At 41.1% G+C, this 22,593-nt stretch overlaps 1 protein-coding gene across 1 annotated transcript in view; it reads left to right on the top strand.

Annotated features, from left to right (window-relative positions):
- The first annotated feature begins 7,988 nt into the window (after window positions 1–7,988).
- The window catches only part of GUCA1C (guanylate cyclase activator 1C), a 33,041-nt gene continuing 18,436 nt past the window's right edge, over window positions 7,989–22,593 (top strand). The window contains 4 exon segments of the mRNA XM_060010131.1: window positions 7,989–8,105; window positions 8,440–8,514; window positions 8,661–8,719; window positions 8,721–8,874. Of these exon segments, the coding sequence (XP_059866114.1) occupies window positions 7,989–8,105; window positions 8,440–8,514; window positions 8,661–8,719; window positions 8,721–8,874 (405 nt within the window).

Raw genomic sequence — 22,593 nt, 5'->3', positions numbered from 1 at the left:
CATGACTCTTTTTGAATTATGGTTTTCTCAGGGTATATGCCCAGCAGTGGGATTGCTGGGTCATATGGTAGTTCTATTTGTAGTTTTTTAAGGAAACTCCATACTGTTCTCCATAGTGGCTGTATCAATTTACATTCTGACCAACAGTGCAAGAGGGTTCCCTTTTCTCCACACCAGACAGCAGTTATTGTTTCTAGATTTTTTGATGATGGCCATTCTGACTGGTGTGAGATGATATCTCATTGTAGTTTTGATTTGCATTACTCTAAAGATTAATGATATTGAGCATTCTTTCATGTGTTTGTTGGCAGTCTGTATATCTTCTTTGGAGAAACGTCTATTTAATTCTTCTGCCCATTTTTGGATTGGGTTGTTTGTTTTTTTGTTATTGAGCTGCATGAGCTGCTTGTAAATTTTGGAGATTAATCCTTTGTCAATCACTTCATTTGCAAATATTTTCTCCCACTCTGAGGGTTGTCTTTTGGTCTTGTTTATGGTTTCCTTTGCTGTGCAAAAGCTTTGAAGTTTCATTAGGTCCCATTTGTTTATTTTTGTTTTTATTTCCATTTCTCTAGGAGGTGGGTGAAAAAGGATCTTGCTGTGATTTATGGCATAGAGTGTTCTGCCTATGTTTTCCTCTAAGAGTTTCATAATGTCTGGCCTTCCATTTAGGTCTTTAATCCATTTTGAGCTTATTTTTGTGTATGGTGTTAGGGAGTGATCTAATCTCATACTTTTACATGTACCTGTCCTGTTTTCCCAGCACCACTTATTGTAGAGGCTGTCCTTTCTCCATTGTACATTCCTGCCTCCTTTATCGAAGATAAGGTGACCGTATGTGTGTGGGTTTATCTCTGGGCTTTCTATCCTGTTCCACTGATCTATCTTTCTGATTTTGTGCCAGTACGATGCTGTCAAGATTACTGTAGCTTTGTAGTATAGTCTGAAGTCAGGGAGCCTGATTCCTCCAGCTCCGTTTTTCGTTCTCAAGATTGCTTTGGCTATTTGGGGTCTTTTGTGTTTCCATACAAATTGTGAAATTTTTTGTTCTACTTCTGTGAAAAATGCCAGTGATAGTCTGATACAGATTGCATTGAATCTGTAGATTGCTTTGGGTAGTAGAGTCATTTTCACAGTGTTGATTCTTCCACTCCAAGAACATGGTATATCTCTCCATCTATTTGTATCATCTTTAATTTCTTTCATCAGTGTCTTATAATTTTCTGCATACAGGTCTTTTGTCTCCTTAGGTAGGTTTATTCCTAGATATTTTATTCTTTTTGTTGCAATGGTAAATGGGAGTGTGTTCTTGATTTCACTTTCAGATTTTTCATCATTAGTGTATAGGAATACCAGAGATGTCTGTGCATTAATTTTGTATCCTGCTACTTTACCAAATTCATGGATTAGCTCTAGTAGTTTTCTGGTAGCATCTTTAGGATTTTCTATGTATAGTATCATGTCATCTGCAAACAGTGACAGCTTTACTTCTTCTCCGATTTGGATTCCTTTTATTTCCTTTTCTTCTCTGATTCCTGTGGCTAAAACTTCGAAAACTATGTTGAATAAGAGTGGTGAGGGTGGGCAACCTTGTCTTGTTCCTGATCTTAGTGGAAATGCTTTCAGTTTTTCACCATTGAGGACGATGTTGGCTGTGGGTTTGTCATATATGGCCTTTATTATGTTGAGGTAATTCCCGCTATGCCTACTTTATGCAGGGTTTTTATCATAAATGGGTGTTGAATTTTGTCAAAAGCTTCTCTGCATCTATTGAGATGATCATATGGTTTTTCTCCTTCAATTTGTTATATGGTGTATCACATTGACTGATTTGCGTATATTAAAGAATCCTTGCATTCCTGGAATAAACCCCACTTGATCATGGTGTATGATCCATTTAATGTGCTCTTGGATTCTGTTTGCTAGTACTTTGTTGAGGATTTTTGCATCTATGTTCATCAGTGATATTGGCCTGTAGTTTTCTTTCTTTGTGACATCCTTGTCTGGTTTTGGTATTAGGGTGATGGTGGCCTCGTAGAATGAGTTTGGGAGTGTTCCTCCCTCTGGTATATTTTGGAAGAGTTTGAGAAGGATAGGTGTTAGCTCTTCTCTAAATGTTTGATAGTATTCGCCTGTGAAGCCATCTGGTCCTGGGCTTTTGTTTGTTGGAAGATTTTTAATCACAGTTTCAATTTCAGTGCTTGTGATTGGTCTGTTCATATTTTCTATTTCTTCCTGATTCAGTCTCGGCAGTTTGTGCATTTCTAAGAATTTGTCCATTTCTTCCAGGTTGTCCATTTTATTGGCATAGAGTTGCTTGTAGTAATCTCTCATGATCTTTTGTATTTCTGCAGTGTCAGTTGTTAGTTCTCCTTTTTCATTTCTAATTCTATTGATTTTTCTCCCTTTTTTTCTTGATGAGTCTAGCTAATGGTTTATCAATTTTGTTTATCTTTTCAAAGAACCAGCTTTTAGTTTTATTGATCTTTGCTATTATTTCTTCATTTCTTTTTCCTTTATTTCTGATCTGATTTTTATGATTTCTTTCCTTCTGCTAACTTTGGGGTTGGTTTGTTCTTCTTTCTCTAATTGCTTTAGGTGCAAGGTTAGGTTGTTTATTCGAGATGTTTCCTGTTTCTTAAGGTAGGATTGTACTGCTATAAACTTCCCTCTTAGAAGTGCTTTTGATGCATCCCATAGGTTTTGGGTCATCGTGTCTCCATTTTCATTTGTGTCTAGGGATTTTTTGATTTCCTCTTTGATTTCTTCAGTGATCACTTCGTTATTAAGTAGTGTATTGTTTAGCCTCCATGTGTTTGTATTTTTTACACATCTTTTCCTGTAATTGATATCTAGTCTCATAGCATTGTAGTCAGAAAAGATACTTGATGCAATTTCAATTTTCTTAAATTTACCAAGGCTTGATTTGTGACCCAAGATATGATCTATCCTGGAGAATGTTCCATGAGCGCTTGAGAAAATGTGTATTCTGTTGTTTTTGGATGGAATGTTCTATAAATATCAATTAAGTCCATCCTGTTTAATGTATCATTTAAAGCTTGTGTTTCCTTATTTATTTTCATTTTGGATGATCTGTCCATTGCTGAAAGTGGGGTGTTAAAGTCCCCTACTATGAATGTGTTACTGTCGATTTCCCCTTTTATGGCTGTTAGTATTTGCCTTATGTATTGAGGTACTCCTATGTTGGGTGCATAAATATTTACAATTGTTATATGTTCTTCTTGGATTGATCCCTTGATCATTATGTAGTGTCCTTCTTTGTCTCTTGTAAGTCTTTATTTTAAAGTCTATGTTGTCTGATATGAGAATTGCTACACCAGCTTTCTTTTGGTTTCCATTTGTATGAAATATCTTTTTCCATCCCCTTACTTTCAGTCTGTATGTGTCTCTAGGTCTGAAGTGGGTCTCTTGTAGACAGCATATATATGGGTCTTGTTTTTGTATCCATTCAGCCAATCTGTGTCTTTTGGTGAGAGCATTTAGTCCATTTACATTTAAGGTAATTATCCATATGTATGTTCCTTTTACCATTTTCTTAATTGTTTTGGGTTCGTTATTGGAGGTGTTTTCCTTTTCTTGTGTTTCTTGCCTAGAGAAGTTCCTTTACCATTTATTGTAAAGCTGGTTTGGTGGTGCTGAACTCTCTCAGCTTTTGCTTGTCTGTAAAGGTTTTAATTTCTCCATTAAATCTGAATGAGATCCTTGCTGGGTAGAGTAATCTTGGTTGCATGTTTTTCTCCTTCATCACTTTAAATATGTCCTGCGAGTCCCTTCTGGCTTGCAGAGTTTCTGCTGAAAGATCAGCTGTTAACCTTATGGGGATTCCTTTGTGTGTTGTTGTTTTTCCCTTGCTGCTTTTAATATGTTTTGTTTGTATTTAATTTTTGACAGTTTGATTAATATGTGTCTTGGTGTATTTCTCCTTGTATTTATCCTGTATGGGACTCTCTGTGCTTCCTGGACTTGATTAACTATTTCCTTTCCCATATTAGGGAAGTTTTCAACTATAATCTCTTCAAATATTTTCTCAGTCCCTTTCTTTTTCTCTTCATCTTCTGGGACCCCTATAATTTGAATGTTGGTGTGTTTAATGTTGTCCCAGAGGTCTCTTAGACTGTCCTCAGTTCTTTTTTTTCTGTTTATTCTGCTCTGCAGTAGTTATTTCCACTATATTATCTTCCAGGTCACTTATCCGTTCTTCTGCCTCAGTTATTCTGCTATTGATCCCATCTAGATAATTTTTCATTTCATTTATTGTGTTGTTCATCGTTATTTGTTTCATGTTTAGTTCTTCTAGGTCCTTGTTAAATGTTTCTTGCATTTTGTCTATTCTATTTCCAAGATTTTGGATCATCTTTACTGTCATTATTCTGAATTCTTTTTCAGGTAGACTGCCTATTTCCTATTCATTTGTTAGGTCTGGTGGGTTTTTTATCTTGCTCCTTTATCTGCTGTGTGTTTTTCTGTCTTCTCATTTTGCTTATCTTACTGTGTTTCGGGTCTCCTTTTAGCAGGCTCCAGGTTCATAGTTCCCGTTGTTTTTGGTGTCTGTCCCCAGTGGCTAAGGTTGGTTCAGTGGGTTGTGTAGGCTTCCTGGTGGAGGGGAGTAGTGCCTGTGTTCTGGTGGATAAGGCTGGATCTTGTTGTTCTGGTGGGCAGGTCCACGTCTGGTGGTGTGTTTTCGGGTGTCTGTGGACTTATTATGATTTTAGGCAGCCTGTCTGCTAATGGGTGGGTTTGTGTTCCTGTCTTGCTAGTTGTTTGGCATAGGATGTCCAGCACTGTAGCTTGCTGGTTGTTGAGTGAAGCTGGGTGCTGGTGTTGAGATGGAGATCTCTGGGAGATTTTTGCCATTTGATATTATGTGCATCTGGGAGGTCTCTTGTGGACCAGTGTCCTGAATTTGGCTCTCCCACCTCAGAGGCACAGCATTGACTCCTGGCTGAAGCACCAAGATCCTTTCGTGCACATGGCTCAGAATAAAAGGGAGAAAAAGTAGAAAGAAAGAATTAGTAGAAGTACAAAGAAAGAAAGAAAGAAAGAAAGAAAAAGGAGGGAGGGAGGGAAGAAGGAACGAAGGAGGGAAGGAAGGAAAAAGGAAAGAAGATAAAGTAAAATAAAATAAAGTAAGATAAAATATAATATAGTTATTAAAATAAAAAATAATTAAGAGAAAAAAATTTTAAACAAACAAAAAACGGATGGATAGAACCCTTGGACAAATGGTGGAAGCAAAGCTATACAGACAAAATCTGACACAGAAGCATACGCATACACCCTCGCAAAAAGAGGAAAAGGGGAAAAAATCATAAATCTTCCTCTCAAAGTCCACTTCCTTAATTCAGGATGATTCGTTGTCTATTCATGTATCCACAGGTGCAAGGTACATCAAGTTGATTGTGGAGCTTTAATTCGCTGCTTCTGAGGCTGCTGGGAGAGATTTCCCTTTCTCTTCTTTGTTCTCACAGCTCCCAGGGGCTCAGCTTTGGATTTGGCCCCGCCTCTGCGTGTAGGTCGCCGGAGGGCGTCTGTCCTTCGCTCAGACAGGACGGGGTTAAAGGAGCCGCTGATTCGGGGGCTCTGGCTCAGGCCGGGGAGTGGGGGGCGGGGCACAGAGGGCGGGGCGAGCCTGCGGCGGCAGACGCCGCCGGCGTGACGTTGCACCAGCCTGAGGCGTGCCGTGCGTTTTCCCGGGGGAGTTGTCCCTGGATCCCGGGACCCTGGCAGTGGCGGGCTGCACAGGTTCCCAGGAAGAGGGGTGTGGATAGTGACCTGTGCTCGCACACAGGCTTCTTGGGGGCGGCAGCAGCAGCCTTAGCGTCTCATGCCTGTCTCTGGGGTCCGCGCTTTTAGCCGCGGCTCGCGCCCGTCTCTGGAGCTCCTTTAAGCAGGGCTCTTAATCCCCTCTCCTCGCGCACCAGGAAACAAAGAGGGAAGAAAAAGTCTCTTCCCTCTTCGGCAGGTCCAGACTTTCCTGGACTCCCTCGCGCCTAGTCGTGGCGCACTAACCCCTGCAGGCTGTGTTCATGCCGCCAACCCCAGTCCTCACCCGGCGCTCGGACTGAAGCCAGAACCTGAACTCCAGGCCCCGCCCGCCCCGGTGGGTGAGCAGACAAGCCTCTCGGACTGGTGAGTGCCGGTCGGCCCTGATCCTCTGTGCGGAAATCTCTCTGCTTTGCCCTCAGCACCCCTGTTGCTGTGCTCTCCTTCGGTGCTCCGTAGCTTTCCACCTCCGCCACCCGCAGTCTCCGCCCGCGAAGGGGCTTCCTAGTGTTTGGAAACCTTTCGTCGTTCACAGCTCCCTCCCACTGGTGCAGGTCCCGTCCCTATCCTTTTGTCTCTGTTTATTCTTTTTTTCTTTTGCCCTACCCAGGTACGTGGGGACTTTCTTGCCTTTTGGGAGGTCTGAGGTCTTCTGCCAGGCTTCAGTAGGTGTTCTGTAGGAGTTGTTCCACGTGTAGATGTATTTCTGGGGTATCTGTGGGGAGGAAGGTGATCTCCGCGTCTTACTCTTCCGCCATCTTCCCGGAAGCCGCGTGTATAATTCTTATTCAAACTTAGAATTAGGTTTCAATTCAGTACTTACCCCTCAAGTTTTATTTGTACTTTGTTGGGTTTGTGGTTAGGGAGAATTGCATATATATGTATATATATATAAGTCTTTCTACCCAAGACCAAAATATGCCTTTCTATATGTTCAGGGCTTCATTAGTGACCTATATTATTATTTAAAATTTTTCTTCAAATATATCTAGTATATTATAGTTATATTTTTTGTAATTAATTAGATGTACTCTATGGCCTATTAAAAATCAATCTTTTTTCCCATTATCTTATGACTAGTTAATATTTTATACAGCAAGATTTCTGATTTTGAGATATAAATATTGTATCCAGTGTAAGCATTCTCTTTATTTCAAGTAATCATTATGCAGTTTTTTTTAAAGCATAATTTATATGATCAAACAGTTTCTGGATCTCAGGTCCTTGCATTGTTGATCTAAACGAAGTTTTCCTTCCACAAGGGATTTTCTTGGCCCCTTAAAAACTTTCATTATCTTCCTCTGCCAACATCAGTATCCATTCTTCCTTTAATCTAAAAATTGGTGATTAATGAATATTAATGGCGATAAGAAGTCAATGCCTCTGAGCATTCTTCTGGCAGACATTTAGAAAGAGTCTGAAGGGGGACTTCCTCAGAGAATGGTTTTTGAAGATTTTTACAGGATATTCCTCATATTTCCTAACTGAATATTCCCAAGGGCTGAGTCCTCATTATCTCATCTTCTCTCTTTTTACTCTGCATAAGAAATCTCATCTAGTCTAATGGTTTCAAGTAATACTTCCAAATGAATAAGTTCTAAATTTCTATGACCTGATTGAACACTTCATTTAAATCTAGTTATGAAATAGAAATTTTCTATTGAAAGTCTATATTGGTATGTTTGACAGAAAATTAATCATAACCTCTCCGATTCCTGTCAAGGCAGTTCATTTAGGCCCCAGTGCCTCAAGTTCTTTGAGGATCTGGGGTTTTAAACAGGTAATCAGCTAGGACTAAGGAATGGGGACTAAAGTAGTAACTAGACTTATGAACTGAGTCAACATGGGAATCGAGGGGGGGAAATGGAGTAAGTTTAGGGGAGGAGAGCCATGTTGGGACCAGATGACTTCAGGAGGAAATAATATAATTCTGTTGCTCCTAAGTATGGTTGGTAGCAAGATGGCTTGGGGACCACACGGGGCAATTCATTTCCATTATTAGACCATGGATACAGTTCTTAGGCCCATTGGATCAGCTCTGAAGTCCACTGGCAATTTGGGCTTGGCTGGGACCAGATAAGCTCAGGAACTAGAGTGGGATAAAACCAGCAGGCAGAGGGTATGGCTAGATGCAGGTTTGAGAGACAAAAGACAAGAACAGAAAGTGGGGGTGGGGCGGGTGGGTGCGGGCAGCGGCAGGTACAATGCCGGAAGACACAGCCCCATATCTTCCTTTACCTGCAGTCCACACTTTACAGCCTACTACATCTACAACTCTTCTAACTACTTATTATCTGGTTATCTCTGCCTATTTCCCTCTCGTACATAGAATTCCTTTAACAATACTCAGAATGTTTAATTTTTCCATGGCTTGAAACAATGTTCTTCATCTAAATTTATCTTCACAATATTCAGATGTGAGAAGGCAGATACTCTTAATACTATTTTACAGATGGGAAACTGAGACTTAACTGAAGTAATCGTTCAATGTAGTTATTAATAAGTGGTAAACAAAGCCTAGAACCCAGACTTTCTGATTGCAACTCTAAGTTCCTTCCATTAAACCCCACTGTACCACTCAATAATGTAGGCGTAACTTATGGCTAACGATATGGCAAGGGTTACCCTCTAAAATACTGTCTCTGTCCTTTACAGAAAACTCTATCTCTGAATGGCAGTAAGCAACAATCCCATCAGCTAGTAAGTGACCTTGGTCTTAAAATTGTACAGGTATGGCTTTCTATTCTTATTTAGCCTATAGCCGTAAGAGGTTTAGCGTAGTTTCTAAGTGCATATGTTAACCTCAAGTTTTAGTGAAGAGTGAGGGACTAAATCCAGAAAGACCTTACATGAAAACAGCGGGAGAAAACCTGTAGACTGTGAATCATGTTGGGGATAGCGAATCTATAGCTGGTGGTGAGACAGCACCTCCTGCTAGAGACCTGTGTGTGGTACAGAAAACTTAAAATGCAATATCCATCCGGTCTGCAAACACTGTGTGAGTTTAAGACATGCTTGCGTCTGCAAGGTCTGAATCAAAAAGCCAGTCAACGTGTTGATCAAATCTGTAATACCGTTGACAAGAACAAAGTAAGAACTTTCACTTATCATTTGGCTATGATTCTCCATTTCCCTCTTTTTTCAGTAAAATAGCCTAAGGTAAAAACTGTGTGTTCCACTGAATGGGGAGGTCTTCAGAGAACTCACAGCTTGTAGGTGAGTCATTAAACACATTTAGCACTGCCGGCATGAAAATAATTGGGAACTAGCCTCTCTGCCCTTGGAAATGTTCTGCATGTAGGGAGTTATTTTATTTTATTTATTTGTTTATTTTTTGCGGTACGCGGGCCTCTCACTGTTGTGGCCTCTCCCGTTGCGGAGCACAGGCTCTGGACACGCAGGCTCAGCAGACATGGCTCACGGGCCCAGCCGCTCCGGGGCATGTGGGATCTTCCCAGACCGGGGCACGAACCCGTGTCCCCTGAATCGGCAGGCGGACTCTCAACCACTGTGCCACCAGGGAAGCCCGGGAGTTATTTTAAAACCAAATTAAATCTTGGCATGGAATTCTAATGCTGTCCTTTAAACAAATCTAATAAGTGCAGATTGATTTACAAAGACTGTTTTCAAAGTATTTAATGCATTGGTGACATTTTATAGAAAAGCAAATTACAAGAATCTGCTTTTAAAAGTGTGATTGCATCTAGACTGGCAGATAAAAATACAAATTAGCCAACATGTTCATACTCAAATCAAAAGTTAGAATGCTTCATAATCCTTTTCTTTTTTTCATATCTGACCAATTTATTTTGGGGAAAAACAAACTAATTTACAGTTTTAAATTCAGATAAATATTAGTTTCTAAAGATTGTTACTCAACTGTTGTCTTGAATTTACTCATTCCTGAGCTGCAGCACGTTTTATTTCATGTCTTAAAAAAATATAAAAACGAGAAAATAAAATATGGAATAGAAAAAAAAATAAGACAAAAAAGTAACAATGTGAAATACTAGGCTACTGTCTGCTTTTCCTTGTACATTTCAGTTGTTTTACCTCTAGATCTGTATATTTCAAAATGTGCTGATGCCATCTAGAATAAAAGGGAACGGGAAATACTACTGGTAGAAAAATAGATGACTTTAGAAGGCTGTGCATGATAATAGAAGATAAAGAAGGGATAATTAATTCAGTACAGTTAAAACAACTGGCTGTCCATTAGTATGTATGGAATCTAATACAGCCTTTTGAGCCCTTAGGCCAAAAAAACCAGATGACTTAAAAGGAGGTAACATCCAGGAACTGGGGAAAATTAAACCGATGCAAAATTAACAGCTATTTTAATCCTTGTAGCAATGTCAGGAACATTTCTTTTAGGACATTACTGTCCTTTGTTCTTTGTTTTAAAATATGAATTAAGGACTGCCTGCTTATCATGACTGTTTCCCTCCTCATAAATTTTTGCTTAGTGTAGTTGCAAGCAAACCCGGCTCTGCCCCCGAGGAGCTTACAAATCAGTAGAAAAATGAGGCAGATTCTGCTTTTAACTCTGAAAAAGGTTTTCGATATGCTATAGACTGAGTATTTATGTTCCCCTCTCAAATCATATGTTGAAATCCAAACCCCAATATGATGGTATTTGGAGGTGGGGCGTCTTGGGGGGGTGATTAGGTCATGAGGGCAGAGCATTCATGAATGAGATCAGTGCTTTTATAAGGAGGCCCCAGAGAGCTCCCTTGCCCCTTCCTCCATGTGAGGACACAATGAGAAGACGGTTGTCTATGGGAAATGCGTTGTCTATGGGCCCAGGAAATGGGCCCTCACCAGACACTGAATCTGCCTATGCCTTTGATCTTGGACTTCCCAGACTAAGAAATGTGAGAAATAAATGTGTTTAAACCTTCCAGTCTATGGTATTTTTGTTGTAGCAGCCTGGACTAAACAGGACGACCCTGTGTGCACACTGGCATGTTGTCTCTCTTTGTCTCTGCCTGTATATGTATCTCTCTGCTCTCTCTCCCTCTCTGTCATTCTGTGTCTCACTCACGTGGCAGCTGCTGACCCACTGTGCCTGCTGTGAGCGTCCCAATTTCACAATGGAAGTCTGTTGCTCTAGACAGCAGCTTCTTAGGCTCTGATGGTGGCATTCCTGAGAGTTTAGAAGATGAACTATCAAGTTCTTTAGTTATTCTCCAAAGGTGTTGATGTCATGTCCCAGGCCAGTAATTTTGTTGTTAGCCCAATGTTTGTGGAAGCACTGTGAGTGTCAGTGGTTCACATGCAAGAACAGGAACATGCTGTCGAGGAAGCAGGCACAGACAGTGTCCAAAGTGTCTGGGGCTTGTGTGCCACTGGAGTGAGAATCCTCTTAGTGACAGTCATGGGATGGCCAAACCCATCTCAGGAGCTCAACTGAAATGACTTGGAAGTTCTTCTCTTTATGATTTATCATAGAGATTTCATGTTTGCTTAGGGAGCAAGTAAACCTAGGCAGGCAGTGATGACTAATGCCACGAAAGGTGTGGAGATCTCAACATAAAATCAGGTCGTAAAATGAGAATAGTATGGATTGCTCATTATCAGGTGATAGCGAGAAATGATATGCAATTATGCACAGGAAAACAAAAAAGCCACATGTTTAATTAGATCAATGAAACTATCAGCTGTCCAGAAACCTGGAGGATTTACTCTAAGAAGCTCCTCTGCAATTTTACTATTCTGGATGGACATCATTCTGAAGCACTTTCCTGCTTCCTCAAAGTGCTGGTAAAACATTTTCTTGATATTAGAGTCATTATTATGAACATTGGTTATTTCATTTATGAAATGCCAAGAAGCGCCTATGCCTATTGAAGTTGCTGGAGCTAAGTTCTCTGATGTCAAAAACCCTGAAAGTATGCACTTTTGTTGTGTTTGCTCTTACTGTTTTTCTGTCCCTTTCCCTGCTGTCAAACACACTTTACCCATCTTTCTGGTTGTTATAATAGCAAAAAGCTTCCAATCTCTTTCTACTCTGCCATTTCTAAGTGGCTTCGGCTTGTACTCAAGTTAACCAAGACTATTAGAATAGGGCTTAAAGTAAATAGATTCCAAAATTTAGAGAACAAAGTTTATAACTATTCTTTGGCTAATCACACACATTTGCAGCCTGCTCTTTGGCACTCAGTAAAAACAGTTAAGGCGTTCTGAGCACTTGTGATGTGCCTACCGCTGTTCTAGGCACAGTACATAGACTAACACACTCAACATAATGATAATAAAACCTGCTTTATAATAGTGGCCATGATGTTAGCACCCCAGACCTCCAGGGAAGGTAATTGACCAGGGCCCCAGGTGCATTGCTTTGAAATCCATCACTGCACTTGAGCTGAGTCTGTGCCCAGGTTTAGAATATGACCAGTGATTGAGTGCAGCAGAAATAATACGGTCAGCCCATTCCTAAGGCAAGGGGACTCCTCTGTCAGCTGGCTATGGCTCAAGGATTCCCTGGCGGCTTTGTTGAACCGTAAGTTTCAGGAGTGTCAAGGACACTTCCACCCAACCTTCTCTTGCTCTCTTCACCTGGGTCAGATTAGCATCCTGGTCTGGCAGCTCGTTCAACCTTCCCTGACTTCCTTCTTGTTTCCTTCCACACAGCGTTTTTCCAAATAAAATCCTTAAATTGGGATCGATAGGTCTAATATCCTGTGAGTGAGAGTCATGGAAAAACAGCCCAGAGAAAATGTAAGACGACATAACAAACCAGAAAAATCAGACACATGTTTCATAAGGGCCTGGCACAATCAAAAATAGAGATCAACCTATAGCATATGCTGAGAAATTTTATAATTTTCATAAAAGGGGGGAAAAGAAATCAAATTAGCATTGAGCTTCTTAACACCTACACCGGAGACTAGAAGTAAATGGAGAAAATCTTCCAAAATTTTGAGGGGGAAGGTATGAGGCCAAATCAAATGTGGGGAAAAAAACAAAAACATTCAAGGACTGAAAAGTTTTACTTCACATTTATTTTTTCTTAGGAAGCTACTGGAGCAGGTGCTCCAGCAAAAGGAGGGACTAGATCAACAAAGAGGGAGAAAATGAATCCAACATAGGAAAACAGATGTGGGCAGTTGAGGGTCATGGAGGAGGGCAGTGCAGATCAACAGCTATGCAGAAAGCCCAATGTGCTGCTCCTCCGATTGAAAAGGAAGAAGGGGGACTCAGGGAGGAAAACCTGAAGAAATGACATTGATGGATTATCTACTATGTTTAAGGATTTCAAAAACAGTATTAATTCATTAACTGATATTTAACCAATCTGATGTGGTACATTGGAAAAAAGTTACAAGGCTAGTAAGCACAAAGAAAACTATTGAATAGATTTAGAATGAAGCAATTACATTCTTTTATTATGAAAATTTTACACCTAAGTAGAATAATCTAGTAATCTTGCATAGACCCATCATCCATCTTCAACAGTTACCAAATTTTATCACTTTGTTTCATGTCCCCCTATATTTTTCCCAGGGTTTTTTAAAAGAAAAAAATTACTCAAACTTTGCAGGATTTCACCTGCAAATACTTCATTATTCACCTATTACCAATAAGGACACTTTTTAGCCATAACTACTATGCCATTATCATACATGGCAAAGACAACAATAATTCCTAATGTCATCTAATACCTGGTCTATGGGCAGATTTTCCTGATTGTCTCAAGCATACTTTTTAATTTTTCCTTGATTTGAGTTTGGGTCCAAACAAGGTCCATACATGAAAACAGGGGATTATGACTTTTAAGTCTGATTTTTCTATAATAGTAGTTTCCTACCTCCCTGCTCCATTTATGCTATTGAGTTAGTAGGAAAAGTGAGTCGTTGGTCCCGTAGAATATCCTACATTCTAGATTTAGTTGGTTGCTTTCTTGTGTCATCTCATTTGCTTTCTATTCTTTGTATCACCCATAAACTGGTATTTAGCTGTTGAAGCTTAAATAGATTCAGATTCATTTGTTTGGCAAGAATACTTCATAAGCACATAATTACTGATTGCCTTACTTTTTGTGGATTGTCCGTTAACTTCAGGAGGTGTCAGCACGATGAGGCAATTATTAACTCCATGTAAAATAAGGAAGTCAATAATTTTGGTATACCAATGAACTATGCAGAGAGCAAAATTTACCAGAGTTGTTAAAATCAAACTTCTGACTTTTAGATTAATCTACAATTGTGAGAGTATGCAGGAGGAACAGTGGTATGCTGGGAAATGTGTAACAACTAGTTTTCTGGGGGAAAATAGCCCTGATAACATTTGCTGGTTTCCATGGCATAAATACTTCCACCATGGCCAATTCCATGCTACCAATCATTTAATAGTTGACTTGCAGATTTTCTGAAGATTTAACAGTCAGCTCCTATCAGCAGGTAGAATAAGCTCCAGCACACCACTGGGATATGTATAGGAGTCATAGAGTTAAATACTTGTCACTTGCTATAACAGGAAGTAAATAAAGTCTAAAATTGATCAATCAAGACATAAGCAGAATAAGCATCTCAATTGCAAACATGTAAATAAAAGAAAAATAGCCCCAAAGTTCAAAGTTTTAAATTATAAGACTTTTAGTTTAATTTTAGATATGTATGTGTATGATGTATATGATAAAAAATTAAAACTGATTTTTTAAAATTTTATAACAAAAAAGAAATGGAAAAAATTATGGTAACATGAAAGATATTAGCAAATCTTTGTAGGTGAGGTCAGTGATGGAAATAGCTCTCCTCAAAAAAAAAGGTCTGTCTCTGTGCAAGGAACAACATAGATTCCTTCATTTCTACAACTAGGAATCGTCCATTCCATTATGGAAATCCTATGGACTTGAAGCTGAGGGTCTAGCCTGGCCCAAACTTGGTAGTGAGTAACCTCGTCAAAACATGAAGTCTCCATTAAAAAGTACAACATGATGTTTTCTAGATTCCACATATATGCGTTAACATATGATATTTGTTTTTCTCTTTCTGACTTTCTTAGTATGGTTACCAAGAGGGGAAAGGGGGGGGGGGTGGGATTGATTGGGAGATTCGGATTGACATATATACACTACTATGTATAAAATAGATAACTAATGAGAACCAACTGTACAGCACAGGGAACTCTACTCAGTGCTCTGAGGTGACCTAAATGGGAAGGAAATCCAAAAAAGAGGGGATATATGTATATGTATAGCTGATTCACTTTGCTGTACAGCAGAAACTAACACAACATGGTAAAGCAACTATACTCCAATTAAGAAAAAAACTGGAAAAAAAAGTACAACATGATGAAAGCGTGTGGCTCTCGTGGTCAGTATTAAACCCACACAGGGTGAGACTGTGGGACTTGAAGTTAAGTGGGCTCCAAGGACTGACCAGGGCCACCTCCTCCCCCCACATTTACACCATTGGTTTGCTAGGGAAAATGAGTCATTTCCTAATGACTCACTGCCAAAGGAGAAGCTGATGAAAGGCTGATGAGCATTCGAGCTGGGTCTGGGCCAGCACCAATATGCCAAAAACAAGAAACACTGTGAAATTGTAGATGTTGCTGGATACTGGTTCCTAAAAGGCAGTGAAAGTGGACATGGACTACACTGCTCTCACCTAAGTATCCACATGCTTCACCTAGAGATGGATGCAAAATGCCCAGTTCCCTGGAAACTACTTCCTATACTAGACATGACCCTGCACCCTGGGCTGTATGCATCCAGAGTGCATGACACTGAACTTACTTCTGCTCTGCTGAAGTTCGGGCAGAGCCTGGCAATGAAGGAGCACCTAGCACTGCTCTTCATCCTGTACTCCTTGCATTCCAGCCACACTGCTTGCTTCACACTACACCTTCAGTTTGCCCTTCTTCGTGTCTCTTTTTTCTTTTTAAATGCAAGTGGTACATGAGTTCCTCCTCATGAAACAGCAGTGCAGAAACTGAATCATAAAAATGAAGAATTAATCATCCCCTGTAAACCCCACGGGCTTCCGCATACTACGCACCTAGCACAGTGGCATAAAGTGGATGTTGAACGAATACATACTGAGTCATTAAATAAAATAATAAGGGAAGTAACAACTCCAGTACCCTATCTTTTATACATGGATTTCTTTCCTTTCCGTTCCTCTCTCTCTCCTTCACTCCCCCTTTTCCCCATATTTATACCAAGGAAGGCTACTGTGTCTTCCAAATTTTAACCTAGTGCCCAACTGGAGTGATTATCTGAAGGGAAATTTTTAAATGTATTTTTTATTTGTGTAGTTGGTAAGAATTTCAGCTCACACACTCAGGCATTTTAAAAATGTAACTTTTGATTTTCATAATAAAATTAACTTATATTTTGAGTCCCCATCTTACCAAGGAGATTTCTCCCTCCACTTACCAGGGTTGCAAATACACCCCACGGGTGCATCTAAAACTCAAGGTACTAACACAGGTCAGAGGAGCACCCGTCCACACTGGTATTCCCTGAGACAGAATCTCTCATCTCCTGCTTCACTTAGAAGGCTGCTGTCTCCGCACGGCTAGGCCTCCTGAGTCAGATTCTCTCTCAGTTACTTTATACTCCTAGGCTTGGAAGCCTGTTAGGCTGGCTCAGGGTTGTCTGACTAGATACTCCTTACAGACTTTCCTCCCAAGCTATGTTAGGTTCAGGGAAACTTGGTGAGTTTCTACCCAGTAAATCACAAGTGCTTCTGCTCTTACATCTGCCAGCCACACCTGGTATGTCTCTCTCCGCCCCGCCCCCCCCCCAACTAGTCTTGACCCTCACAGAGCAGTGCCCCTAACCCACTGTCTTGTAATTCTCTTTTCCTTCCCTGTTCCACACTTCCCCAGCCTATGGAATTTTTATCTAGCTTGAGAGTAGCCAGGAGAAACTGGCTCTAATTATGTGTTCTTCCAAATCTTTTGTTTGTGGCATAAAATTTATGCTGTGAATCCCAAATGGCTTAAACTATTGAAACTCAAGAGCTAAGAATGAACTCTCGATTTCTGCTTTTCTGTTACAATGACTTATCTCTCAGACAATGAATGTCTTTACTGAATGTGGGAGGGCTGGATGACAGAAGGGATTACCAGGAACAAAGTCACATCCTTGATACACAATATTATTACCCCACTGCATTTGCAAAACTTTATTGAGCTCCTGGGAGGCATGGTGGAAGGAAGGAAGGCACAAAGATGATATAGGAATTGATCCCTGTACTCAAAGGAGTTTACAATCTAGTGAGATGACAAATGCATCCTCAAAAAATAAAAGTTAGTAAATGAAGAGTCAGATTGAAAGAGGGAAAAGCATTGTAATGACTCTCTAGCTTCAAGGTTCCAGATGAGTCTTGGATATTATAGGGCTGCTTTTAAAACCTGCCCAGTATTGTGAGTAATGGTCCAGCCTATGCCTAGACAGGCAAACTGGATGGAAGGGCCAGGGGAACTCTTCAATCCCATCCCAGCAGGGCAGGTAATAGAAAAATCACACTCAAATTTTGAAGGGGTGTGGGGATGGGGGTGAGCAGGCAGGTAGAAGATACGATTTTCTGTGCCCCCAAAGAGTTTACAGTCTACTGGATAAAAGTCATGTCGAGATTAAATGCCTTAAGAAGAAAATAAGGCAGTATAATATAACAAACTATAGCAGGGTTGTGCTATTCAAGGTACATCTACTGGGATCAGAAGATGCAATGAAAACTAAGTTGCCAAGTTAGGAAAGGCTTTTGGAGAAGCTGAGACATTTTGAGCTGTTGAAAGAAGTTAAGAGATTGAATTATTACTAAGAAAAGTAACAGTTGCTGAACATTTCTATACCAGTCACTGTCTTAAACACTTTACATTTATTATAGAATCCTCAACAATAATGTAAAAGTAGGTACTATTTTTATCATTCCCATTTTACAGATGAGGACACTGAGGCACAGAGAGGTTAAGTAAATTGCCTAAAACTACACAGCAGAATTGGAATGCTGGCAGTCTGACTCCAGGGGCTTCACTCTAAATTGCTATGGTATTCCACCTTTAACAAAATAGTTGAATATTTCAACAAAGAGAACAGCTCAAATTAAAGTACAAGGTAGGAGACAGAAGGGTCAGTGGGGACCTAACTAAGGCAGAGGGTTACCGCTAGAGCACAACTTGGAAGCACACACTCTAGGCGTCTCACCTATATCTTTTGCTCCATGCAGACAACCAGTGTGTTGCTGGGACTACATTTATTCTTACATTGTGGCTGAGAAATGAGGCACTCAAAGAACCAAGATGCTAGGAGGGACTTGCCTGGAGAATCTCAAAGCAGAAAACCAGCCCTCGGTCCCTCTGGCTCCTGATCCACATTCTTGCTGCTGTAATAGGTGTGAAGGTCAATGCACAACCCTCAGGGCCACACCTAGGCATCTGGGGATGAAACCGTGGGTTAAATCCATTTCACCTGCCTTCACTAATCAAGGTCATTTTAAGATTTGCATGTCCTCCAAGCTGCACGTAGCCTATATAATAAGATGTTTGCCCAAGTTGTTGTCCAGGAACTCAGAGTCAGCTGCGCCTAGTTCGAGCTGAGTCGATTAAGATGAGATAGGACCACCGACCATCCAACTGGGCATGCGCGAGTGTCGCTCAGTCACCTTTTGAACGTGGAGGCCCGTAGCCTAGTTACGCCTGCGCAGAATGTCGATTACCACACCTTTTTCCAATCACCTTTCCCCACCTCTCCATGCTCTCCACGCCTCAGACCACCCTGCTGCTTCATTCCTCATCCCATAAATACCCCCGCCCCTTGCCTTCTGCGGGGAAGGTTTGAGTTCTGTTTTTCTGTGTCTTCGTCTGACTGCCTTGCCGCAAATATATATAACTGCCTCAAATCTCGGTATCTCAGCATCTTGGCTTGCTGTGGTCAGGGCAAAACAAACCGCAACTGGTGCTCTCCAAGCAGTGCCATTGTCAGCTCTTAAACTGAGTCCAGGTTTCTCTAAGAATAATCTTTTGTTAGCTATGGACCTGCAGGAGGGCAGGGATGAGGCCATTTCCTCAGACAGAAGTAGGGTAACAGAAGTCTGATTACCGGTCTAGAAGAAATGGTGGGGGGAAAAGGGACCTAAAAGACTTGTCAGAAGCTTTGGCTCCTGTAAAACTCTGAGGGCTTACAAGGGAGGTAGAATAGTTTCTCTAAATTGGTGGGTTTGGAACTCAAACTCTTACCGAGTCCCAGCTCGTACAACTTGCTTTCTGCACGGCAGGCCAATAAGTCAGGGGATAGTGTTAGGGCCAGAATACAGACTTTTTGGAAAGACAGCAGACCGAGAAGATGGCGGGCTAACGTCCTAAAGAGCTATCTTAATTCGGGGTACAGTTCAGGCCTCTCTTCTGCTAACGAAAAAGCGGGATTGCAGACTTCTTAGAGCCACTTGGCCTTGAAGGAAAGCATCACATTTCTTTCTCTGCTTGCTCAGGTGGGCTGGATCACAGAGCTCCAGCAAAAAATTCAAGTAGTTAAGTTACTTTTACTTTATCACTCTTATCTCTGCTTATTCGAAAGGTTTCTAGGCTAAAAGTGAATTTATCTACAAGTAATGTCTGTAACTAACCCAGGACTACGGGATGGGAACTTTCTTAAGGGGACTTAATGAGCTATTCGGTCACAAGAAACATTTCTTTAACGCTTAACTTTTGACCTGAAGGGCTAAAGTAGTAAAATACATAGGCTAAAGAATGAGGGAAACAGTTTCAATGTGGTGTTCTGTTCTTTGTTACAAAACCATAAATAGAGCAGTGGTTTGAGCCAGAAAACATTGTCAACAAGGATACATTGGAACACTAGGATAAAACAAAACCGCCAACACAAATTCTCAGATTATTTAAATTAGCGACCTCAGACAAATCCTGGGAATCAAGCATGAGGGAATGGTGAGGAATTTTTAGAAGCATGGGTGATTAACCTGTTTACAGAAAGAAAAGTGAGAAGGGCAAGCTGTGGGATTTAATGATGACTACAATGTAATAGTTTACTCATAATATGTACACAAATCAAATCTTTGCTTTAACATATCAGAAGTCCTTGCTCTTTTTAAGGAGCCCTCTGTGAATCTCTTAAATCACCGGCCGGTCACCGAAGGGCCAGTGGGGGCAGTACCTTGGGAAGAGTGGGATTGCTGGGCTCCTGGCTCACCTCTGACCCTTACTGCTGTGGACAAGGCTCATGACCTCTTTGTGTCAAAGTCTTCAATCCCAAAACTGAGGCAAAACCTATACTGCCTACATTATCACTGAGCTCATGTGAAATAATGTTGGAGAAAACTTTGAAAATATGTGTAATAAACAGCCCACAAAGGGAGGGTATGTTTATCTGTAAAATGCAGGTAACACTGACCTCAGGCCCCAACAGAGATTAACTCTCCTTGTTATCAGCTCCAGTTATACTTCCAAACGACGAGACATGCCTACACGTGCAGGGGTTGCTTTCCTGCAATTTCTTGTCTTTTATTGACCTGAGTGCATCAGACATTCACCTTGCTGGTTGGGGCAACACTGGCCCTATGTAATGGTTGCCAGTCACAGAACAAAATTTATTACATGGGAATCATCTTAAGCGTTTTGACTGTCTTCTTAATCTAACCCAGGACACCTGAAAGGGAGCCCCAGCTCTACTTGACGTTCAGAAGTGACCTTTGGTTACCTGGTTTCTTAGCTTCTCTTTGTGTGAGAGCCCTTAAAAATTGCAGTAGGCCACCTGGCTTTTTAACTTGTGTCATAATTGTTGCTGGTCATTAACCCCCTGGCTGCCCTGCAGCCTGTGATACTGTATCTGGTTGTCTGGCCTACAAGGTGACTGCAATTACTGCTGCTATTCATAGGACACACTTACTGGAAACAAATGACCATCTATTCGATTGTAAACAACTAGGCCAAAATCTCTTAATAAGGGTGAAAACCAAGGCTACTAACTTCAGAACTCCCAGCACAGACATTCTTAGGAAACATTTGTTGGTGATTAATAAAAAGACCTCATTTGTTTAGCACTTTAGAATTTACAGAGCCTTTTCCCATATACCACCGATTATTAACATTTTGGCTGAGTCTCTCAGGCTTTTACCTGTTAAAGATACCAACCGTACTTGCTGATGTACAGTACATTTAAACTTAAGCTGTTGTAACTCATATGTTAACAAAAATCTGTTGGAATGGTGGTTCTCAATTCTGGTTGCATACTAGAGGTGCAACTGAGTAGAACCCTATGGGACCTTCCTGGGAGAGACCACCCCATGTCCTCTGCCTGCCTCTTGCTTACAGAAAACTTGAGCCTCTAAGGCCTTCCCCAGATTCCAAAGAGCAAATTTAATCAGAAAAGTGAGAAAAACGCAGAAACAAAGGAAAACAGTCAAGCAAGACAAAAATAATAGCTTAGCCATTCAAGTCAAGGACCTTTAGTTCCTCCTGAACCACACCCTTGAGCTCTTGGGCAGATACTGAAATGCCCACCAGGTGGAAGAAGTTAAACTGCCTGCTGACCACAAGCACATAGATCCCCAAACTGGTTGGAACTGGAAGGTTGATGTTGACTTCGGATTACCTCACCACCAGCTAACTAGAAGTATGTCCACAAGCTGATCAAGCACTCAGCAGCCTTCTCCCTCACCCTGTCTTTAAAAACCTTTTCCTAAAATCCACTGGGGAGTTCAGGTCTTTTGAGCATTAGCCGCTAATACGCCTTGCTTGGCCTTGCAATCAAACCCTGCACTTTCCTTCAGCACAACCCGGTATCGGTAAATTGGACTTACTGCACGCAGCTGAGCGGACCCAAGTTTGGTTCGGTAACAGAAGCACCTGGGGGTATTACAAATACCAGGGGCTGGGTCTCCACCTCAGTCCAACTGAATCAAAATGATGTTTTGTTTTACTCTGTCAGGGGGTTCAAATGTGCAGCCAGCGCTGCTGTTATACCAGAAAGACCGCAGAGTGGCAGAAAACTGGGTTCTAGGCCCATTGGTACAAAGAGCTGTGTACCATGGATACATATAAAAAGGGAATTCTGGGTCCCAAACTATTAATTCAGAAACAGTTCCTCTGACTGTTCTTTTAGATACAGCCATAGTAAGAAAAAAAAGTGCTGAAGCCAGGAATTATATAGGTACACACTTTCCACCTTCTAGCCTGCTGGCGTCCACATCCCCACTTCTCCTAGTTACTAAAGAACTAAGGTCCAGCCTTCTCCATGGGAAATAATACAGTCTTAGGAGGCAGGCTGACTGAGTTAGGGTGAGGCTGGATTTTATTTTATCTGTTGCAGTATCAGTTGAAGGAGACAGGTGCTCGTAAGAAGAAACCCACATTGGCTAGTTGAAGAAGTTCCTTGCGGAAGGCTGCGGTTGCTATAGTCGGGGGCAGGTCTTCTGAAGTTAGCTTGTGCACAAGTGATCAAACTCAGACGATTATCTTGCCTTCTCCCAAACGTATGCGAGACTGGCTTCTAATTCACCGTGGGCCGGGTACGTTGCTGGCTGCATTCTGGGGTCAGATGGTCAAGGCTCCCTGATACCCAGGAGACCTATTAACAGTCAGGATCTTATTTGACAAGGCTTTGTCCTAGAATCCTCAAATTTTGTACAGTCACGGCCAAGACAAGAACGACCATGTCTGATCTGCATAACAATCACATTATAGAACCAATTTACCAGGCCAGCATCATATTTCTCATATCACAGAGACAAGGTTCTCCTTAGGACATTCCAGCAATTCCATGGCTGAAAGAGACTATGTTTGCTGTTAGTAGAAGTGTCAGTAGGTGAAAATGAGCTAGGTCATAAATGCCAAACGTCATGT

This window comes from Delphinus delphis, chromosome 4 (assembly GCF_949987515.2).
Source record: "Delphinus delphis chromosome 4, mDelDel1.2, whole genome shotgun sequence".
Taxonomy (NCBI): Eukaryota; Metazoa; Chordata; class Mammalia; order Artiodactyla; family Delphinidae; genus Delphinus; species Delphinus delphis.
The sequence above is the reverse complement of the archived record's forward strand: the minus strand, read 5'-3'. Positions and strand labels throughout refer to the sequence as shown.